This window comes from Cucumis melo, chromosome 12 (assembly GCF_025177605.1).
Source record: "Cucumis melo cultivar AY chromosome 12, USDA_Cmelo_AY_1.0, whole genome shotgun sequence".
NCBI lineage: Eukaryota > Viridiplantae > Streptophyta > Magnoliopsida > Cucurbitales > Cucurbitaceae > Cucumis > Cucumis melo.
The window spans coordinates 8317147-8333551 of record NC_066868.1 but is presented as its reverse complement, the minus strand read 5'-3'; the positions used below and the strand labels follow the sequence as shown (position 1 = coordinate 8333551).

The 16405-nt window shown below is 33.2% G+C and overlaps 1 protein-coding gene across 7 annotated transcripts in view; it reads left to right on the top strand.

The window, feature by feature from the left end:
* Positions 1-16405, top strand: part of LOC103500957 (ubiquitin-like protein 5) — an 84011-nt gene that overhangs the window by 21920 nt on the left and 45686 nt on the right. Inside the window, exon 1 of one of the 7 annotated variants that reach the window (XM_051079794.1) lies at positions 5196-5269. The exons of the other annotated variants lie outside the window; for them this stretch is intronic. Coding sequence (XP_050935751.1) covers positions 5265-5269 — 5 coding nt within the window. The 5' untranslated portion in view covers positions 5196-5264. Of the gene's footprint in view, positions 1-5195; positions 5270-16405 lie in introns of those variants that run through there. 7 annotated transcript variants of the gene reach the window in all.

Below are 16405 nucleotides of genomic sequence, written 5' to 3'. Positions count from 1 at the left end.
GGAGTCATCAACTCCACCTAGACATCCGACCAATCTTATTCGTCCTTGTGTCGGAGTCATTTAAATGAGGCCTCCTGCCTCTCCTTCATCCAATAGGGAGTCTTCTACTCCTCTTATAGATTATTCTCGAGTTGTCACCCTCGATAAATGGTTTGTGTTAAGACTCGATATCAAATCTTATTTTCAAAAAACCTATCGTTGTTTATGATTCTATCATAGAACCCACAAAATACATATTCTTATTATTAAAAAAAACGAAAATTAAAAAAAATTTGTACATTCTCATATCTAGTGTAATTGATGAGTAAACTTTTGTAAAAATTTTAGTTTACTTTGTAAATGTTGATATGTCATCTAGAAATACAGAAAAAAATTGAAGACAACAAGTGCCAATAAGTGAGAGCTAAAAATGAAATTATGTATTTCATGGAGTATTTGACTATGTTTGATGGTCCCAGCCGTAAGGCGCAATGGTGAAGCGCGATGGGTTCGTTTGTTAGTCAGTAATCTATCGTAGGGAATACAATTAGTGGATACATAATTTACTACTTACAAGAAAGGACAACAAATATGGAAAAAGTTTTAATTTCTCCATGGATCAATGGTCAATAAAAATGTTTATATATTTTCTTACTATTATGTAGATAATTAATATGTAGTTGTATAAATATGTATAAATATATTTACTTATTAAAGTTAGGTCATATGTTTTAATAATGTCCATTATGGATATTTAATAAGTGTAGATAAGTTTTTAGTTTTTCAATATCTTTTTATTCTTTTTTGTATAAATAAATTTAGTTTTAAGACTTTTTGGATAAAAAAGAATCTTTTCAGATAAAGATGTCTTGTCTGATTCAATCTTATTTTATAAGATAATTCTATCTGATTTGAATTTATCTTTTAATTTTTTTTATTTTAATTGTTTTTGAAATTTGGGGTTCGGGGTCTATAAATAGACTTTCAAAGTGTATTGCAAAGCACATTGGGAAATATTATCGAGCCCTAAAACATTAAGTTCCTAATATTTTGACCGCTTTCTTCTTGTAATCTATCGATCTTAATTCTCTTTGTGGTTAGCATTGAGCAATTGGTATTAGAGCCTTCAATAAAAGTTTAATATCCTTTCAATTCGTTTTCAAATTTCATTTCTGGGAGATAAAAGATTGATAATTTTTAGTTCTCTTGAATAGTCTTTATTCTTCAAATTTCGTTGAATTCAAGGGATTCAATTTCGAAGATCCAGATTCTACGTTTGCTTGTACGTCCATGTTTAAGACGCAAGGAAGCGCGATGAGACCGTTGGTCAGCAGTGATCCGTCTTAGCACATCTAGGTATAATTTTTTATCCTATAAATCTTCTTCAAAAGATCTTACTCAAAAATAAATTGAGGAGCAACATACTGCCTTTTCTAGTGAAAATGATGTGTCAAATGAATCAATTCGTAATGTAAAAATAGAAAATGATTTTCTCAATTGAGGAATTTTCAAACTTGATTCAAAAACAATTTATTTTCAAAATACTTTCAATTTCAAAGAAAATCTGTGTAAAAATTGTTGAAAGAAGAATTTTAATTTATGGGAAAATTGATTCCATACAATTATTTTCAAAAAATGATATTGAAAAGAATAAAAAAGAATTTTCATTTCTTGATATAAGAGCCGTCCAAGTAGTTTTAGTTTCAATGTTTGGATCCGGGCTGGATACATCAGTCTTAGTAATTTTACACGATAAACGTCACAAAGATCTTTCTTTATTAAGAATAAATAAATCAGCTTACGTGACTTTTCTTCTCAAGAACCCATATACACACCCATATACACAAGACATTTAATTTCTTTAGAGGGTCGTCTTGTCTTTCCAACACGACTCCTACTTCATCGAAGTACACATAGTTAGGTGTAGGTACTTCTTCTGCATTGCGACGCCACACACCTAGTTCTTAGCATCAAATGTATGCTTCTTCCTCGCAGGTAACCTCATCATGTTGCTTACTTTAACGTGATAACACTTAGGCCCAAAACACTTCTCTTCGCATCACCTTATTTTTTTTTTATCAAATCCTTCCTCGTCGAAGTCCTCTTATTCATACTTAGCTATCTTGGGTCCTCTCTAACCGGATTTTCTTTTGGATCAGAGCCTCACATTGGTAGAATTTAAAAAGAGATGGAGAAACACTTCCATAGTTAACAAAATAAGAACTTTTTATCCAAACGTGGTGATCATGTTACCCGTTTTGTGTAAATGGTGGTAAGAATTGGTGAGATCTCTATGTGGGTTGTATTATTGATCGACTTGATCTTTTTTTGAACTATTCAAGTCTAATTACTGTCAATAATTAAATTGATTCAAATATATTGATTTTAGATAAAGTAAAATTTGGAGAACTACGTTATGACTTGATTCTTTTTTTTAAAAGGTACGTAGGCAACTTAAAGAAAATTCTTTAAGTCCAGTCAACCAATAAATTATATAATATCTCACTAAACCTTGTTGTGGGAGTGAGTTTTTTCTTTTAGTACGAGAAACTTCAAATCATGAAACAAACTTTAAATAAAACAAATTTTTTACCTTGCATCAACAATGTTGCTGCTAATTACTTCGTACTAATTTTTGTTGGTTTGTCACTCAAACCTTAACAAACTTTTGTGATTTTTGTTATGATTTTTTATGTTTCCATCCCTTTCTACCATGATGTTCGATGCTAATAGTATTATAGAAGGCGATGAAGATGCATTAGAGAGGTACTAGGTTGTTTAGGTCATAAAATATAATATGGCTAATTGTGGAGAACTTGAGATGTGCATTCAAGAGCAAACCTTTATGTTAAATATACAATTGTATCAAATTATCATAGTTTAATTGATATAGAACTTGCATTAGTGGAGGTTAGAGTTAAAAAAAAAGAATTTATAATACTTGCACTTATGACATGCAATGAAATATTGCCAAAGAGAAAAAAAATACTTTTAGGAATGTTGAAGGACCAAAAAAAAAAAAAAAAACCTATGAAAGATTACTTAGAAGAAGCTCATTATAACCTCAACCTAATTTTCTTTAAAAGGAAGATGTGACCAGGAAATGAAAGATTGTTTTGACTCTGAAATTATAAAGTTTATCGCTTTCTTAAATCTAGACTTTATATTTTGTAGTTCATTTTTGCAAGCAACTATTCTTATTGGAGCATTATAAAGGGCGCAATGTTTTCCAAGTCTCTACATTAGTTTTCAGAACCTTGGATTGGATAATTAAATTCTTAGGCCTATCTTGTATTGGATTGACTTTTAGGGAGAAGCTAAACAAAAAAACTGTTAAGTTGAAGTTTAGGCTTAATTTTTAGTACGATAGTCTTTATAACTCTTCAATTTAAATAGATATACGAGTGCATCTGAATGAGAAGGATCCTTGAGGATATATTGGTTAACAAATTTTTAGTGGTAGCGATAGGAACTTCATAGTTAATTGTACTTAACTTGGAACAATTTTGTGTTAGCAAAGTTTTAGAAAATTTCTTAAGAAATATGACTTGGGATAAAATATATAGAAAGGACTCGGGTTGATTTACGGAAATAGTAGTCTTCACTTTTACCATCAAATCAAGACAAGCAAAGATGACTTACTAAGTTGTTGGGTGCAATAATCACAACCTTTCAAATACGGGGTAGGTAATTGTGCAGTATTTGCTCTAACATGGTGAGAAAGAGCCATATTAAATTCGAAAGTCATGAAAAGACTAAGTATGATGTAGCCTCTTTTTACATTTTGAGTTAAATGATTTTATAAAATGTGTGAGAGAAAGAGAAGCTTTGAAAACATAATTAAAAACAATCATTGAAGAGTTATAACAGTAGAAAAGTTCGATTTGCAAAGAGTACAAGAAGTTTTTAGTCGGAGAATTGACTATTGAGTTTTTCCTATAACACATTTTAAACATTTTCAGTTATGACAAGCTCCCATGTGAAAAGTGTAAAATGTTACGTATAAGCAAGGACCGTAGAATTAAAGAAACCAAGCTAAGTTAAGTACATTTACACTAAGTACGAAAGCATAAACATAAGGTAGTGTGAGGACTTTTGGGCATGCAACCATAGACAAACAACACTAAGGACTAGCATGCTCACAGATTCTGAGCTTGAGACGTTATATTTTCAGTTCTACATTTATCTCACCAATTTTGTATTACTTCAATAAAGCGTTTACTTTCCTATTGCGTTTACTTTTCTATTGAATTCTGCTCTCTTCGATAACAAGTGTTGATATTTTGAAAAACATTCATTTTATTCATTCTATTATGTGGGTTGTGCATTTTAGCTTTAATTTAAAAATGTGTATGTTCGCACGAGATTTTTGGAGGAATTTGATTCGTGGAGTTGAACTTGTGTTTATTTATATTGATTTGATGCGATACAGTTCGATCTCTAGAAATTGATCTGATTGGATGCTTACGCTTGATTTGAAGAAGCGAAGCACGTGATGTTCTTGAATTTGGAGTCTTGGAATGAAGTTTTTTTTTTTATCTTTAAATGAGTTAAAATTTTTGAGGTCGTTCGACTTCAGGAGTTGGAGAGTCTTCTAGCTTTTGAGACAATTTTTGTAAAAAACTTTTCACCCTACAAATGAAGAGAACTCTATGTATAGAGTTCCTTGACGGGATTTGAGCCTAGTTGGTCCATGGAACAAGTCCAATCACATGGATTTGGTTCATATTTAACTTTGGACTGAATTAAGTTTATTTTTTGACTCAATTGAATTTTAATACAAGTAAATAATATTAAATTGATTCATGTGAAATCGTTAGAATTGTCCAATTTATCTTTAAATTTAATTTAAAGGTAAAATCTTAATTTTGAAATATTTAAATATGCTTAATTATTTCACAAAGTGTAATTCATGATTTTATTCCAAAATAAAATAACATAAGGTAATTGAACTTTACTTATATTTAGAAAAATTAAACATCCGAAAGTAAAATTCGAGATTTTATTTCAAAATAAAATAACATAAGATAATTGAATTGAATTTAATTATTTAAAAATTTAAAATTATTCCAAATCCTTATGGGAATTAGATTTGTTAGCTTTATGAATAAACCCCATACCTTATTATTCTTTCTTCAAGTAGAAAAAAGGTAAGAGAATCTTTTTTTTTCTTTTTTCTTAAAGTTTTAACTAATTCTTTTATTTTATTTTCAGGTTAGTAGTTAATTTGTTTCACCAACTTGAAACTCTATAAAAAGGATAAGGTCCATTTTTTTTAAGCATATATGAGGTAATCTCCTCGATGTCCTGCTTTTTTGACTGCTTCTGAGGTTTGTTCATAATAAACGATGCAACTTTATCATAATGTCCTACTGCTTTCACAATGTATGAGGTTTGTTAATGATAGATGATCCAACTTTATTATGATGCCCTGCTTTGTCTTCTCTGCTTTCATCTATTCTTTGTTCCAAGATCGTTTCATCAGCATAAACTTGTTTTTAGTGATCTTTTTTTGCAGAACGATGATTTACTTCACAGAATGATTCTTGTTTGGAGTCCAACACCTTGTAATACTTTTTGATAGAAATCAATCAAAAGAAGATGGACTTAGTTTCCTTGTGGAAAAATCATGGGTTGGTCATTTTGCTAATCATTGACCACGCCTAAAGCACAACTCGATTCTTCCTAAATTATCTGTGGAGATATCTTTGTTATGGAAAAAACACATGGGCTTTACACTCTTTTATCCATACTGAGCCCTTAATTTTGATAGAGCTCTCTCTTAGAGAACGTTTAATTGAAGGTCAAACAAGTTGGGGTGCTGTGACCAAAGTCCTTGGAAAGTTTTGTTTTACTGACTACTATTAAGAGTGGCTAGAGTTTGTAGTTGGTTGAAATGCGCAACTTCTCTATTTACAAGTGATTTCAGCTGTAAATTATCTTCTCTGTTTACAAGAGGAATTTTTATAGGCACGACTTCTGGCTATTGTCATTCTTCAAATAAAACTTTGTATCTGCAAATTGAGACTCAGCCTTTGAGGGCGGGTTAGAGTCTGCTTCAACCTTCTTTATGCCGTCTTGATAAAATTTAAAGCATTGGTGCAGTGTCGATGTTACTACTCCATTTCCATGAATTCAAGGACGATCGAGTAACAACTTATGAGTGGTTCTCGAATCTATGACATGAAACAATGCACTAGGCTTTAGGTCACTAATTATGAGTTTTAAGCGTATCATACCTATTACTCTTTGGCTGCCCTAGTTGAAACCTTCGATTACCAACTTGTTATTTGAGAGTTCGTCCATCAAGACGCCTAATTGGCTCATAGTCGACTTGGGCATTATATTGACAGCTGATCCATTATCGATGAGAATCTGGTCGACTCTTTGTTCTCGAACATATCCAGAAACACAAGGGTCTACTATGAAGTTTAGATCCTAACAGGAAATCCTCATCTGAGAACTTTATAGACATGTAATAAGGAGTACTCTCGTATGTCGCAGCTGGAGCACTCGAATTTGACAATGCGATGGTCTTGGTTTCTTGAGAAAGTAATAGTAGATCACCCACATTGAACCTTGATAGTTCTTTCGTCACTCCCTCTTTCTTTAGTGTTCTTGATGGGATGCTTTCCTCCTTCTTTGCGTTAATAGCATGACACGCAATGACTTCTGGGTTTTCATCCTGATAATCACAAAGAATCTTGTTGGAAAGAAGTTTGCCAAGGTACTAAGCGCTGAGGTCGAGAGAAATCCTTGTTTTCCTTGTGCACAAGTTTAGGCTTTCGAGTCTTCTTCTTTTTCTTATTCTTTTAAGTCTTATTCCCTCTTCTATAATTTCTGTAGAAGCGGAACTTTTTTTGGGTCAGAGTCGACTTTCTTTTTTTCGACGTGTCACAATGATCCACCCTTCATTGTCTTCTTCGAACAATCTTTCTTTTCTTTGAGAATCCTCGGGTGCAACTTAGTGATAGAATTGGACAACTATAGGCTCAAAGGTCTTGAACTGGACTAAGCTTTCCATTTGCTAAAAAACCAATCTTGACGAAGAAGCCTTTGACATTATCGTTACTGCAATATGGTTTGTTTGAGCTACATTCTCTAAGTTTAGTTCAATCTTTTTCTCTCGAGCTAGCCTTAGAATTAGCTCCTTCAACACAAAACATTCTCTACGGAGTGACTAATGACCGGATGATACTTGTAGTAGTTGGGATCATTTACCTTTTCTACTTGCTCAGGTCGCTTACATTTCAATATCTGGATCAACAGTTTCTCCAGTAGTTTCTCTAGAATGTTTGCAATATCTTAATCAAGAAATGAGTAAACTCTTTTCTGTCTTTCTTTTAATGTCAGACATCGTCTCTCGCTTCTATCATCCTTTTTTCAGCTCTTACTTCTTTTCTTTTGGAGAATTTCATTGGAGTCGTGTTTACGACTATAGATTTCTTCACGGTGTTCACTATCTTTTCAGCAAATTTGATCTCTTTCTTATCTTTTCTTACTTTAGGAACAGGAAAATCCTTAGCTCCTTTGTTGGCGATGTTCAATCCCATACCATGAGTGCGAGTTGCTAACTCTTCAGATGTGCGTGGCTTTATTTCTTGCAGAATGTAGAGAAGTCCCGAGTGCATGCGTTGGGTGCACATTTCTACAGCTGACAGTTCGATGGGTCAATTTTTATAGTCAAGACTCAAAGCCCTGCATCGATTGATGTAGTCGATGACTGGCTCTTCGTTTCGTTGTTTCATGTTTGTAACTCCATCATGCTTACAGTGTGTCTGGTGCTGTAGAAACGGTTGAGGAACTCTTTTTCTAGCTGTTTCTAGCTGTCAATGACTTTCAACTTCAGATCGGTGTACCATTCAAAAGCATTTTCTTTTAGGTTTCGAACGAACAGCCTTACAAGCTGGTCTTCCCTTGAACCTTCTTCTTGCATGTTTCGATGAAGTAGACGATGTGTTGCTTTGGGTTGTCTTTTCCATCGAACTAGTGAAATTTCGGAGGTTGGTACTCAAGCGACATTCTTATGTTGTCGATTCTCTTAGTGTACGAATTAAAGTACATGAAAGAAGTTTGCGGCGATCCTCCATACTGAGCTCTAGTGGAACTCGCGATCATATCTTGTAGCTTTTGAACTCTGAGAGAAGCAACAGAAGCTGATTGTTGTTGTGGTTGGTTTTCTTGCACCACATTCTTCCGTTTATCACTAGTTTTAACAATAAGAGTTTGACCCGACTCAGCAGTTTTACGAATCCGTATGTGCTCTCTCAAAGTTGTGATTTTGTGGTCTCGTTCCTCCACAACCTTCATCAAGAGCTTATTTTTTTCTCCATCTTCGCCATGGCAACCTTGATCGTTATATAAGCCATCATGACAGACATCACGTTAGGGTGTGCTTCTGTGCTTCCTTCTTTGACTTGCTAGAGACAGAATCAGAATTATCATATAAAGAATTTTGTTTGGTGACAATCCTAGCTTTAGGAGATTCCATCAATTGCTTAAGAATGCTCTGGCGCGATGGCAGAACCTTGATCCTGCTCCTAGGTGATTCCCTTTGAACGATTGTGGGTGATGGATTCTGTGTAAGAGTTGCTTGCAACAGAAGATTTGGATGCAACATTCTTTGATGCCATTGATTTTCTTGTAGATTGGATGACAAGAGAGAGATGAGATGTAGAGATGTCCCATCAAACGTGCTAATTTGTTCACACGAGATTTCTGAGGAAATTTGATTTGTGGAGCTGAACTTGTGTTGATGTTGTATTTATGTTGATTTGATGAGATGTGGTTCGATCTCTAAATTTTGATCCTCTTATTTTGGCTCGATTGGACGTTTACGATTGATTTAAGGAAGTGAGTGGAGCACGTGATGTTCTTGAAGTTGGAGTCTTGGAAGAAAAGTTGTATCTTCAAAGGAGCTTTAATCTTCGAGGTCAGTCAACTTTAGAAGTTGAAAGTTTTCTAGCTCTTGGGAGAATTCTCTCCGGAGTACAAAATTTCCCACCCCAACAAATGAAGAGAACTCCTATATTTATAGAGTTTCCTGATAGATTTTTATGGACTTGGGCCTATTTGGTCCATGGACCAGACCCATGGGTTCAATCACTTAGATTTGAGTCATATTTAATTTTGGGCTTAATTAAGTTTATTTTTTTTGGTTTAATTGAATTATAGCTCAAGTAAATAATATTTAATTGAACGAAAATAATTAATTTGATCCAATTGTTATAATAAAGATATCTGACATCGTTATAATTGTCTAATTTGTTTTTAAATTTAATTTAGGATGCATGTCAATTTTTAGTTAATCCCAAATACAATTATTTTAGTAAATGACATGACAATTTATAATTGGTTCAAAAATTTCTTGTTCAATAGTGGTTCTATTTAAGGTAGAGAAATAACATTTTTAGCTTGAAAAGAACTTACAATCGCACTGTCAGTTATATCTTTCTTATTTTAGTGCTGAAGATAACCAACTTGGGAATGCTAAGGCAATCTTTTCTCTGGATACTTTGCCTTTGAGAGTATTTTGAATAATGGGTTAAAATTTGTGGTTGAATTAAACCAATGTATGTTGGAACATGGGCAAACTAGGGGTCAGGGGTACGTGTCCGTTCACATTATCATTTTTTGTATTTTAATATTAATTTTGAAGTGTTAGATTATAATATTATATTAAATAGTGCTTTCTTTTATCTAAAATTTTGTTTTGGTGTAGTGGTTGTGCTCCTATTGCATAACCACTAAATCAAAAGTTCAATTCTTCTTTATTAAATTATTTTTAGAAATAGTTTTTATTTCAAATATCAATATTTCTTCTACTCTCTTAACAATATTCCATGAAGAATGTATTATTCACTATTATTTTCATTTTTTGATGCAATTTTTAAATTCACATATTTACATACTTATGTATATATTTATTTTATTTAATTTCAGAATTAAAGACTGCAAGATAATTTTACAACATTTCAATAATTTTATATCTCCAAAGACTCCAAATGTCAATTATGTCATAAAAATAATTTTTTAAAAATAGGAACAAAACCTAACTAAGATGAATCTTAACTTATTTTCTAGTTGTTTATTATCTAACAAATATTTACGAAAGATTATGTGGAAATTGCTAGTCTTTTCTTTATTGCTATAAATGTAATGAATGTTATTGGAGCATTAACGAAACGTCAATATATATTTTTTTTAACATGTTCTAGTGTGTTTATTATATATCCGGACATCCTATATAAAACTTTTGGATCCGTCATTGTGAGAAAATAAATTAAAACAACGTAAGGTGATTGTAATTCATTTTGTTTTATTTTAGAAAGACTAGAATATTGAAATTAATGCAAGGGTGGAACATCTCAAACTATTGACTTAATAGAATACGACTTTGAAAATAAAAGATTTGGAATGAAATCAATGCTATAAGAAAAAAATCAATGCTAGCTCGCAAAAAGAGCTATGATAGTGTTTTATGAAATGTTGTAACAGCCTGCACTATTGAATGTCTGGACCTTTTATGACCTTTTATAGAAGGTATACAAAGTATGCTTTTCCAGAGCATTTTATAAAAGCTATAAAAGTAACTTTTTAATAGCATATTCTTCTATTTAGAAAATATCTGATAGGGTTTTAAAATTATGAAAAGTTTACCACATATGTAAAAAGTTATTGATTGTTTATAACAGTAATTTTTAACAAAAATAAATTTTTAGTCATATACCTACAAGTAAAAGGTTTAGATTATAATAAACTCTTTTAAATACAACAACATATCTCATTGTGTAAAGAAATTCTATTCAAAAGTCAAATAGGCGAAAATGATCTAGGAAATTTTTTACACTGGATTCACAGAAGTTACTAATATTATACAACCTAAAAAGAAAGAATAGCTGTTGCGTCATTATCCTCAATCTCCACACTAAATTTTATCACATCAGGGTTATTAAGCTCTTTATTACCTTCTTTTTCTGTTTGGTCCTTCTTGGTCTCTTCATCTCTGGGACCCTTAGTTAGTCCTTTACGTGGTTCATTGACCATACTTTGGGGACTCGTGCCTAAATGCGGTTAAGACTATTCGGTCTCCAAAGACCTCTTACTAATCTCTTCTTCTCGCTTTACTAACGTCATTCCCCATTTGAGACTTTCCAGAATCAAGACCATCAGATCGCATACGTTTTTTAATAGGGGAAGGGTTTTTTTGTTGTCTAGGTAAAGGGTTTTGATGATGGTGTTGGCCTAGTAGCATATTGACTCTGTAGAAGTTTGGTGTATACGAACGTCGTCAGGATTGTGTACTTGAGAAGATTGAAGTTTAAGATCTATAAGGTCTCTTACTTTTGATCATAGTAATGGAAGATTTCTATTTGGCCATTTGGTTTTTGAAGTGGATGAAAAAACGAAAGCTTTGATGGATTTTTGTAAAAAAAAACTTACGAATAGAGAGAATGTTAAGTGCTTTTTTAAGAAAGTTAAGTTGTGAAAGAAAAAGGCAAAAGGTGGAGAATGGTTTATATAGCCTAGTGGAAACGCACAATTGTTTATAGAAAAGAATTGGAAAGCAGACCTCAAAGTATAAATACTAAGTCTTAACATCTATCAATCTAAATCTTGTAAGAAGAATAAGGCCATATATAGGAAAGAACTGAAAGTTTTCAAGATTCAGAATGAAGTCAACATTCTTGAAAACACTTTTGCTATCACTAAAGAAAGCATCGGGGCCCTAGCTATAGTTCGTATGACCGATACAAATAAATAATTGAACTTGAGACCAACTAAAAGTTGACATTTGTCCTAAATTGAAAATAAAGACAAAAATTGGCCAATTTTGATGATACCATATTTTTTCATCGTGATCGTAGGATCAATTAATTATTTTTCGTCCAAGGAAGTATTATCTATTTGAGCTAAAATTCAATTGAGCAAAAAATAAGCTTAATTTAGTCCAAAAGCTATATATTCCAAATTCATGTTGTTTAGCCTATGAGTCTGATCCATGGACCAACAAAATCAAAGCATATAAAGCACACCAGATGACTTTATAAATAGAGAAGTTTTCTTCATTTGTGTGAAGAAGAAACCAAGAGGTCTAAGAGAGAATTCTCCCAAGAAACAGAAGACTTCTAACTCCTGAAGTTGACCATGCTCGTAGATTGAAGTTCCTTTGTAGATACAAACTTTCTTCTAAAACTCCAACTTCAAGAACATTATGTGCTTCTAAAAGCTATTGAGAAACAAGACTAGAAAATCACAGTTTTGAAAGAGTAAATGTAGACTCGTGAAACTACTAAGTCGAGTTAAACTTCTATACTCAAAGTTGGTGATAAAGGGAAGAATGCGGTGCAAGAAAACCAACCACGACAACAATTACTATTTGTTGCTTCCCTCTCAGTTCAGTAGCTACAGGATATGATTGTGAACTCAATTAGGGCTAAAAAAGAATATATTGTTACAAAGTTATGCCCTTCATATTGAAAAATGCTGGTGCTATTTACCAACGCTATGCGTAAGGTGTTTGATCATTTGTTGCATATGCATTTCGAATGCTATGTTGATGATCTTGTCATCTAATCCAAGAGACAACAAGACCATTTGAAGGATCTAAAAGTTATATTGGATCGCTTGTGAAAATATTAGATGAGAACGAATCCTATCAAGTGCGTGTTTGGTGTGACTTTAGGAAAGTTTCTTGGCTTCATTGTAAGACACTAAGGGATCAAGATAGACCAGTCTAAGATTGATGCCACTAAAAAGATGCTAAAGCCAAATAATTTGCATGACTTAAGAATGTTCTAGGGATGACAACTAGCTTACATTCAGAGGTTCATTTGTCAAAGAGAAAATTTCGTGTGAGACGGGTCTTAATAGAATGCCTTTGATAGCATAAAGAAATATTTGGTTAGTCCCCTAGTATTAACAGCTTTAGTACCTTGTAAGTCGTTGATATTGTATATTGTTGCATAAGAAAGCTCACTAGGGGCATTGTTGATATAAGAAGAGGAAAAAGGAAGGGAACATGCTCTCTACCATCTAAGTAGAACCTTAGTTGGGGCGGAAGTCAGCTATCCTCCCATCGAGATGCCTTGCACTTCTCTTTGTCATGGAAAATGTAAATCATTATATGAAGGCCTTCACGGTTCATCTAATGTCAAAGATGGACCTTATAAAGTACGTTTTGTCTAGACCAATCATCTCTGGACGCTTAGTCTAATGGACGGTTGTGTGTCTATATTCTACAAAAGGTGATAAAAGGACAAGAACTGACGAAATTTTTAGCAAACCACCTAATTCCATCACAGTGGAAGTTATGTGAAAGACTTGGTTTTTTTTATAGAAGTTATGAAACCTTGGACTATGTACTTTGATGGTGCAGCACGAAGAAGTGGTGTGTGACAGGCATCATGCACATTTTTTTTGAGAAACATATGTTACTTTATAGCTTTGCGCTCGCTAAACTATGCTCAAACAATGTAGCAGAATATTAGACTTTGATATTTGGTCTTCAAATGTCATAAGAGATTGGAGTATCATTCATAGAATTTTATGGTGATTCAAAGTTGATAATTAGCCAACTCTCACTTTTGTATGATGTGAAACATGAAAACTTGAAGCCGTATTTCATCTATGCTCGAAAGTTGATTGAAACGTTTAACAATGTAATAATGGAAAAAGTCCTTAGAGCAAAAAATAAGAGCACAGGCACATTGGAAAATTCAGTCACTACCTTGACAATGTTGGATAATGTAGATATGAATAGACCGCTTCGTCAACGATGAATTAGACCTTTGATTGTGTTTGAGTATGAGGAAACGAATGAGATGACAACCTATTTGATTGATGAAGAAGATTGGCATCAACACATAATAGAGTATCTTGAACATGAAAAATTTCTAAAGAATTCTCATCATAAAATTGAGGCATGAGAAGGGCCATACACTCAGGTGTCTATGGAGCTCTTCCTCCAATGTTTTTGAACGGAAAAGTCAATAAAAAATTTAAAGGAAGCACATTCAGGTGTCTATGGAGCACGTCGATCGGAACCAAAGTGAAGAATGGACTATTACTAGCCTAAAATGATATCAGACTCAATGGAGTATTCAAATAAATGTTAGCCAATACCATGCAAATTTCTTACACCAACCTCTAGAGCCTCTACATCCAACTGTGGCTTCTTGGCCATTCGAGGCTTGGAGACTCGATTTGGTTGGTTCTAATACACCAAAATTATTAGCAGGACATTCTTATATCCTTGTAACAAAAGACTATCTCAAAGTGGGTGAGGCCTTTTCATTGAGGGATGCCAAGAAGGAGAACCTAGCAAAATTTATTCAAACTCACATCATATATCGATACAGTATTCCTTATCGAATTGTGATAGATAACGAAAGACAATTCTTTAATATCATGATAGACAAATTGTGTGAACAATTCTAGTTCAAACGGTACAAGTCATCTATGTACAACACAACTGTAAATGATTTATGCTAACAAAACGTCGTGCAATTTTCTAAAGATTGCATTGTCTCCAAGTCGAAGAATGACTGGCAAGAAACGATCGGTGAAACATTGTAGTTTTATCAAATCACTCATCGCACTCCTATAGAGGTTGCATAATATTTGCTTGTTTATAGTGTGAAGGAGACCTTTCGCTTGAAAAAAAAATCCCGTCATTAAGAATTGCAGTGCAAGAGGGGTTGACTACTGTAGACAATGTTATGTTACAACTTTTGATAAGCATGTTAGACCTTTCTTCTTTCAAGTTAGCGATCTAGTACTTGTTGTAAAAAGGTCGATCATCACTGTCAGGCATACGGGGAATAAGTTTACACCTAAATAGAATGGACCTTACATTGTTCAAGAAATTTATACAAATCGAGCATACAAGATTGTTGATCAAGATGGATAAAAAATAGGCCAAATTAATGGTAAGTTTCTCAAGAAATTTTATGCTTAACGTCATTATGCAAAAAGCTCATTATCACAAGAGCCTAAAATGTATCGTGCTCTTAGTTCACAAGAGCTCAAAAGATAAAAAAAAAAACTAGTTGAACTACATTATGACTTGATTACAAGGGTACATAGGCAACTTAAAGTTAACTTTAAGTTTGGTAAAAAAAAAAAAAAAAAAAGAGTATTTACATTATGGCTTAATTTTATAGTAAAAGGTATTGAAGCAGCATGAAATAAAATTTAAGAGCTGTCAACTAGAATAAAAAAAAGAGTATTAATTTTAGTGATAGCATGCATGTTTTCAAGAATGTTGACTTCGTTTTAAATCATGGCAACTTCTAGTTCTTGCCTATCTATGGTCTCGTTCTTCTCACAAGATAAAGATTAACAGTAGTTAAGACTCGGTATTTATACTTTGTTTTAAAAGAATTGCCGACGGTAATTTTAATTCCGTTGCCGTTTGTCCATCTAAGTCGACAGTCATAATCCACCGTCGGCATATGTCTACAAATGTCGACGGTAAAAAATATGTCGTCGGCAAAAACATATCTATGCCAACGCTATAATTTTTTCCGTCGGCGATTCACTTATTGCCGACGTTAACACAATCCGTCGGCGTATACCACTTCTACCGACGAACTTTAAGGGCGTCGGCATGTTTGTCGTCGGCAAAAGTAAAATTTATTGTAGTGTTTGATTCTTGGGTAGTTTGGTGTTTGATGGGAGAGGAATGATGTTACTCACCAAAGGTAGTTTATTATTCTCAAAATAGATTTCGTGCTTCGTTGTCCACCAATTTCTAAATCGCGACATCACATGCTTGTAAGGCTCTAACGTTCGGGCAAACAAGTATAACTCAAATAAAGTTCTACGTCTTGTGCATTTCCTCCACTAATATAATATATTATCTGGTGTTATCACAAGTGATATTTCTCCAATATCATTATGAATATTTTGGTAAAAGCTAAATTGCCAACCAAATTAATATGGATTGTATAACTTGTATAGTTCAATCATTTCCACAGTAGGAGGATAAGTAGCATGAGTGCATACATACAAGATAAGAAAACTGAAGGAACAAGGAATCATGAGTATTATTCATGCTTATTCAGGTTCCGAAGGTTTGTGTGCCACTGAATTCTTATACTGTTGTGGATTAGTTCTTGCACATCGTATTCTCCAAAATAAATAGACCCACTTTCGCTGAAAAAGTTGGCCAGGGTCCCTAAACTTTCGCTAGAATAGGGTAATGTGTGCCAAAATAATTGGCTAACCAGCTATGGACATAGTGCATGCGAAAGTGAAAGTGCATGCTTTCATTTGGATTTGAGGCTTCAGTTATCAAACATAGCCTATTAAATATGTTGGCTAGTATGGGACAACAAAGCTGTAGATATTTTCATCGACAATTGAGCTTATAATTTTAAAGACTCTAGGACAAAGGAAGGATACCTTTTGCAAAAATACGAAA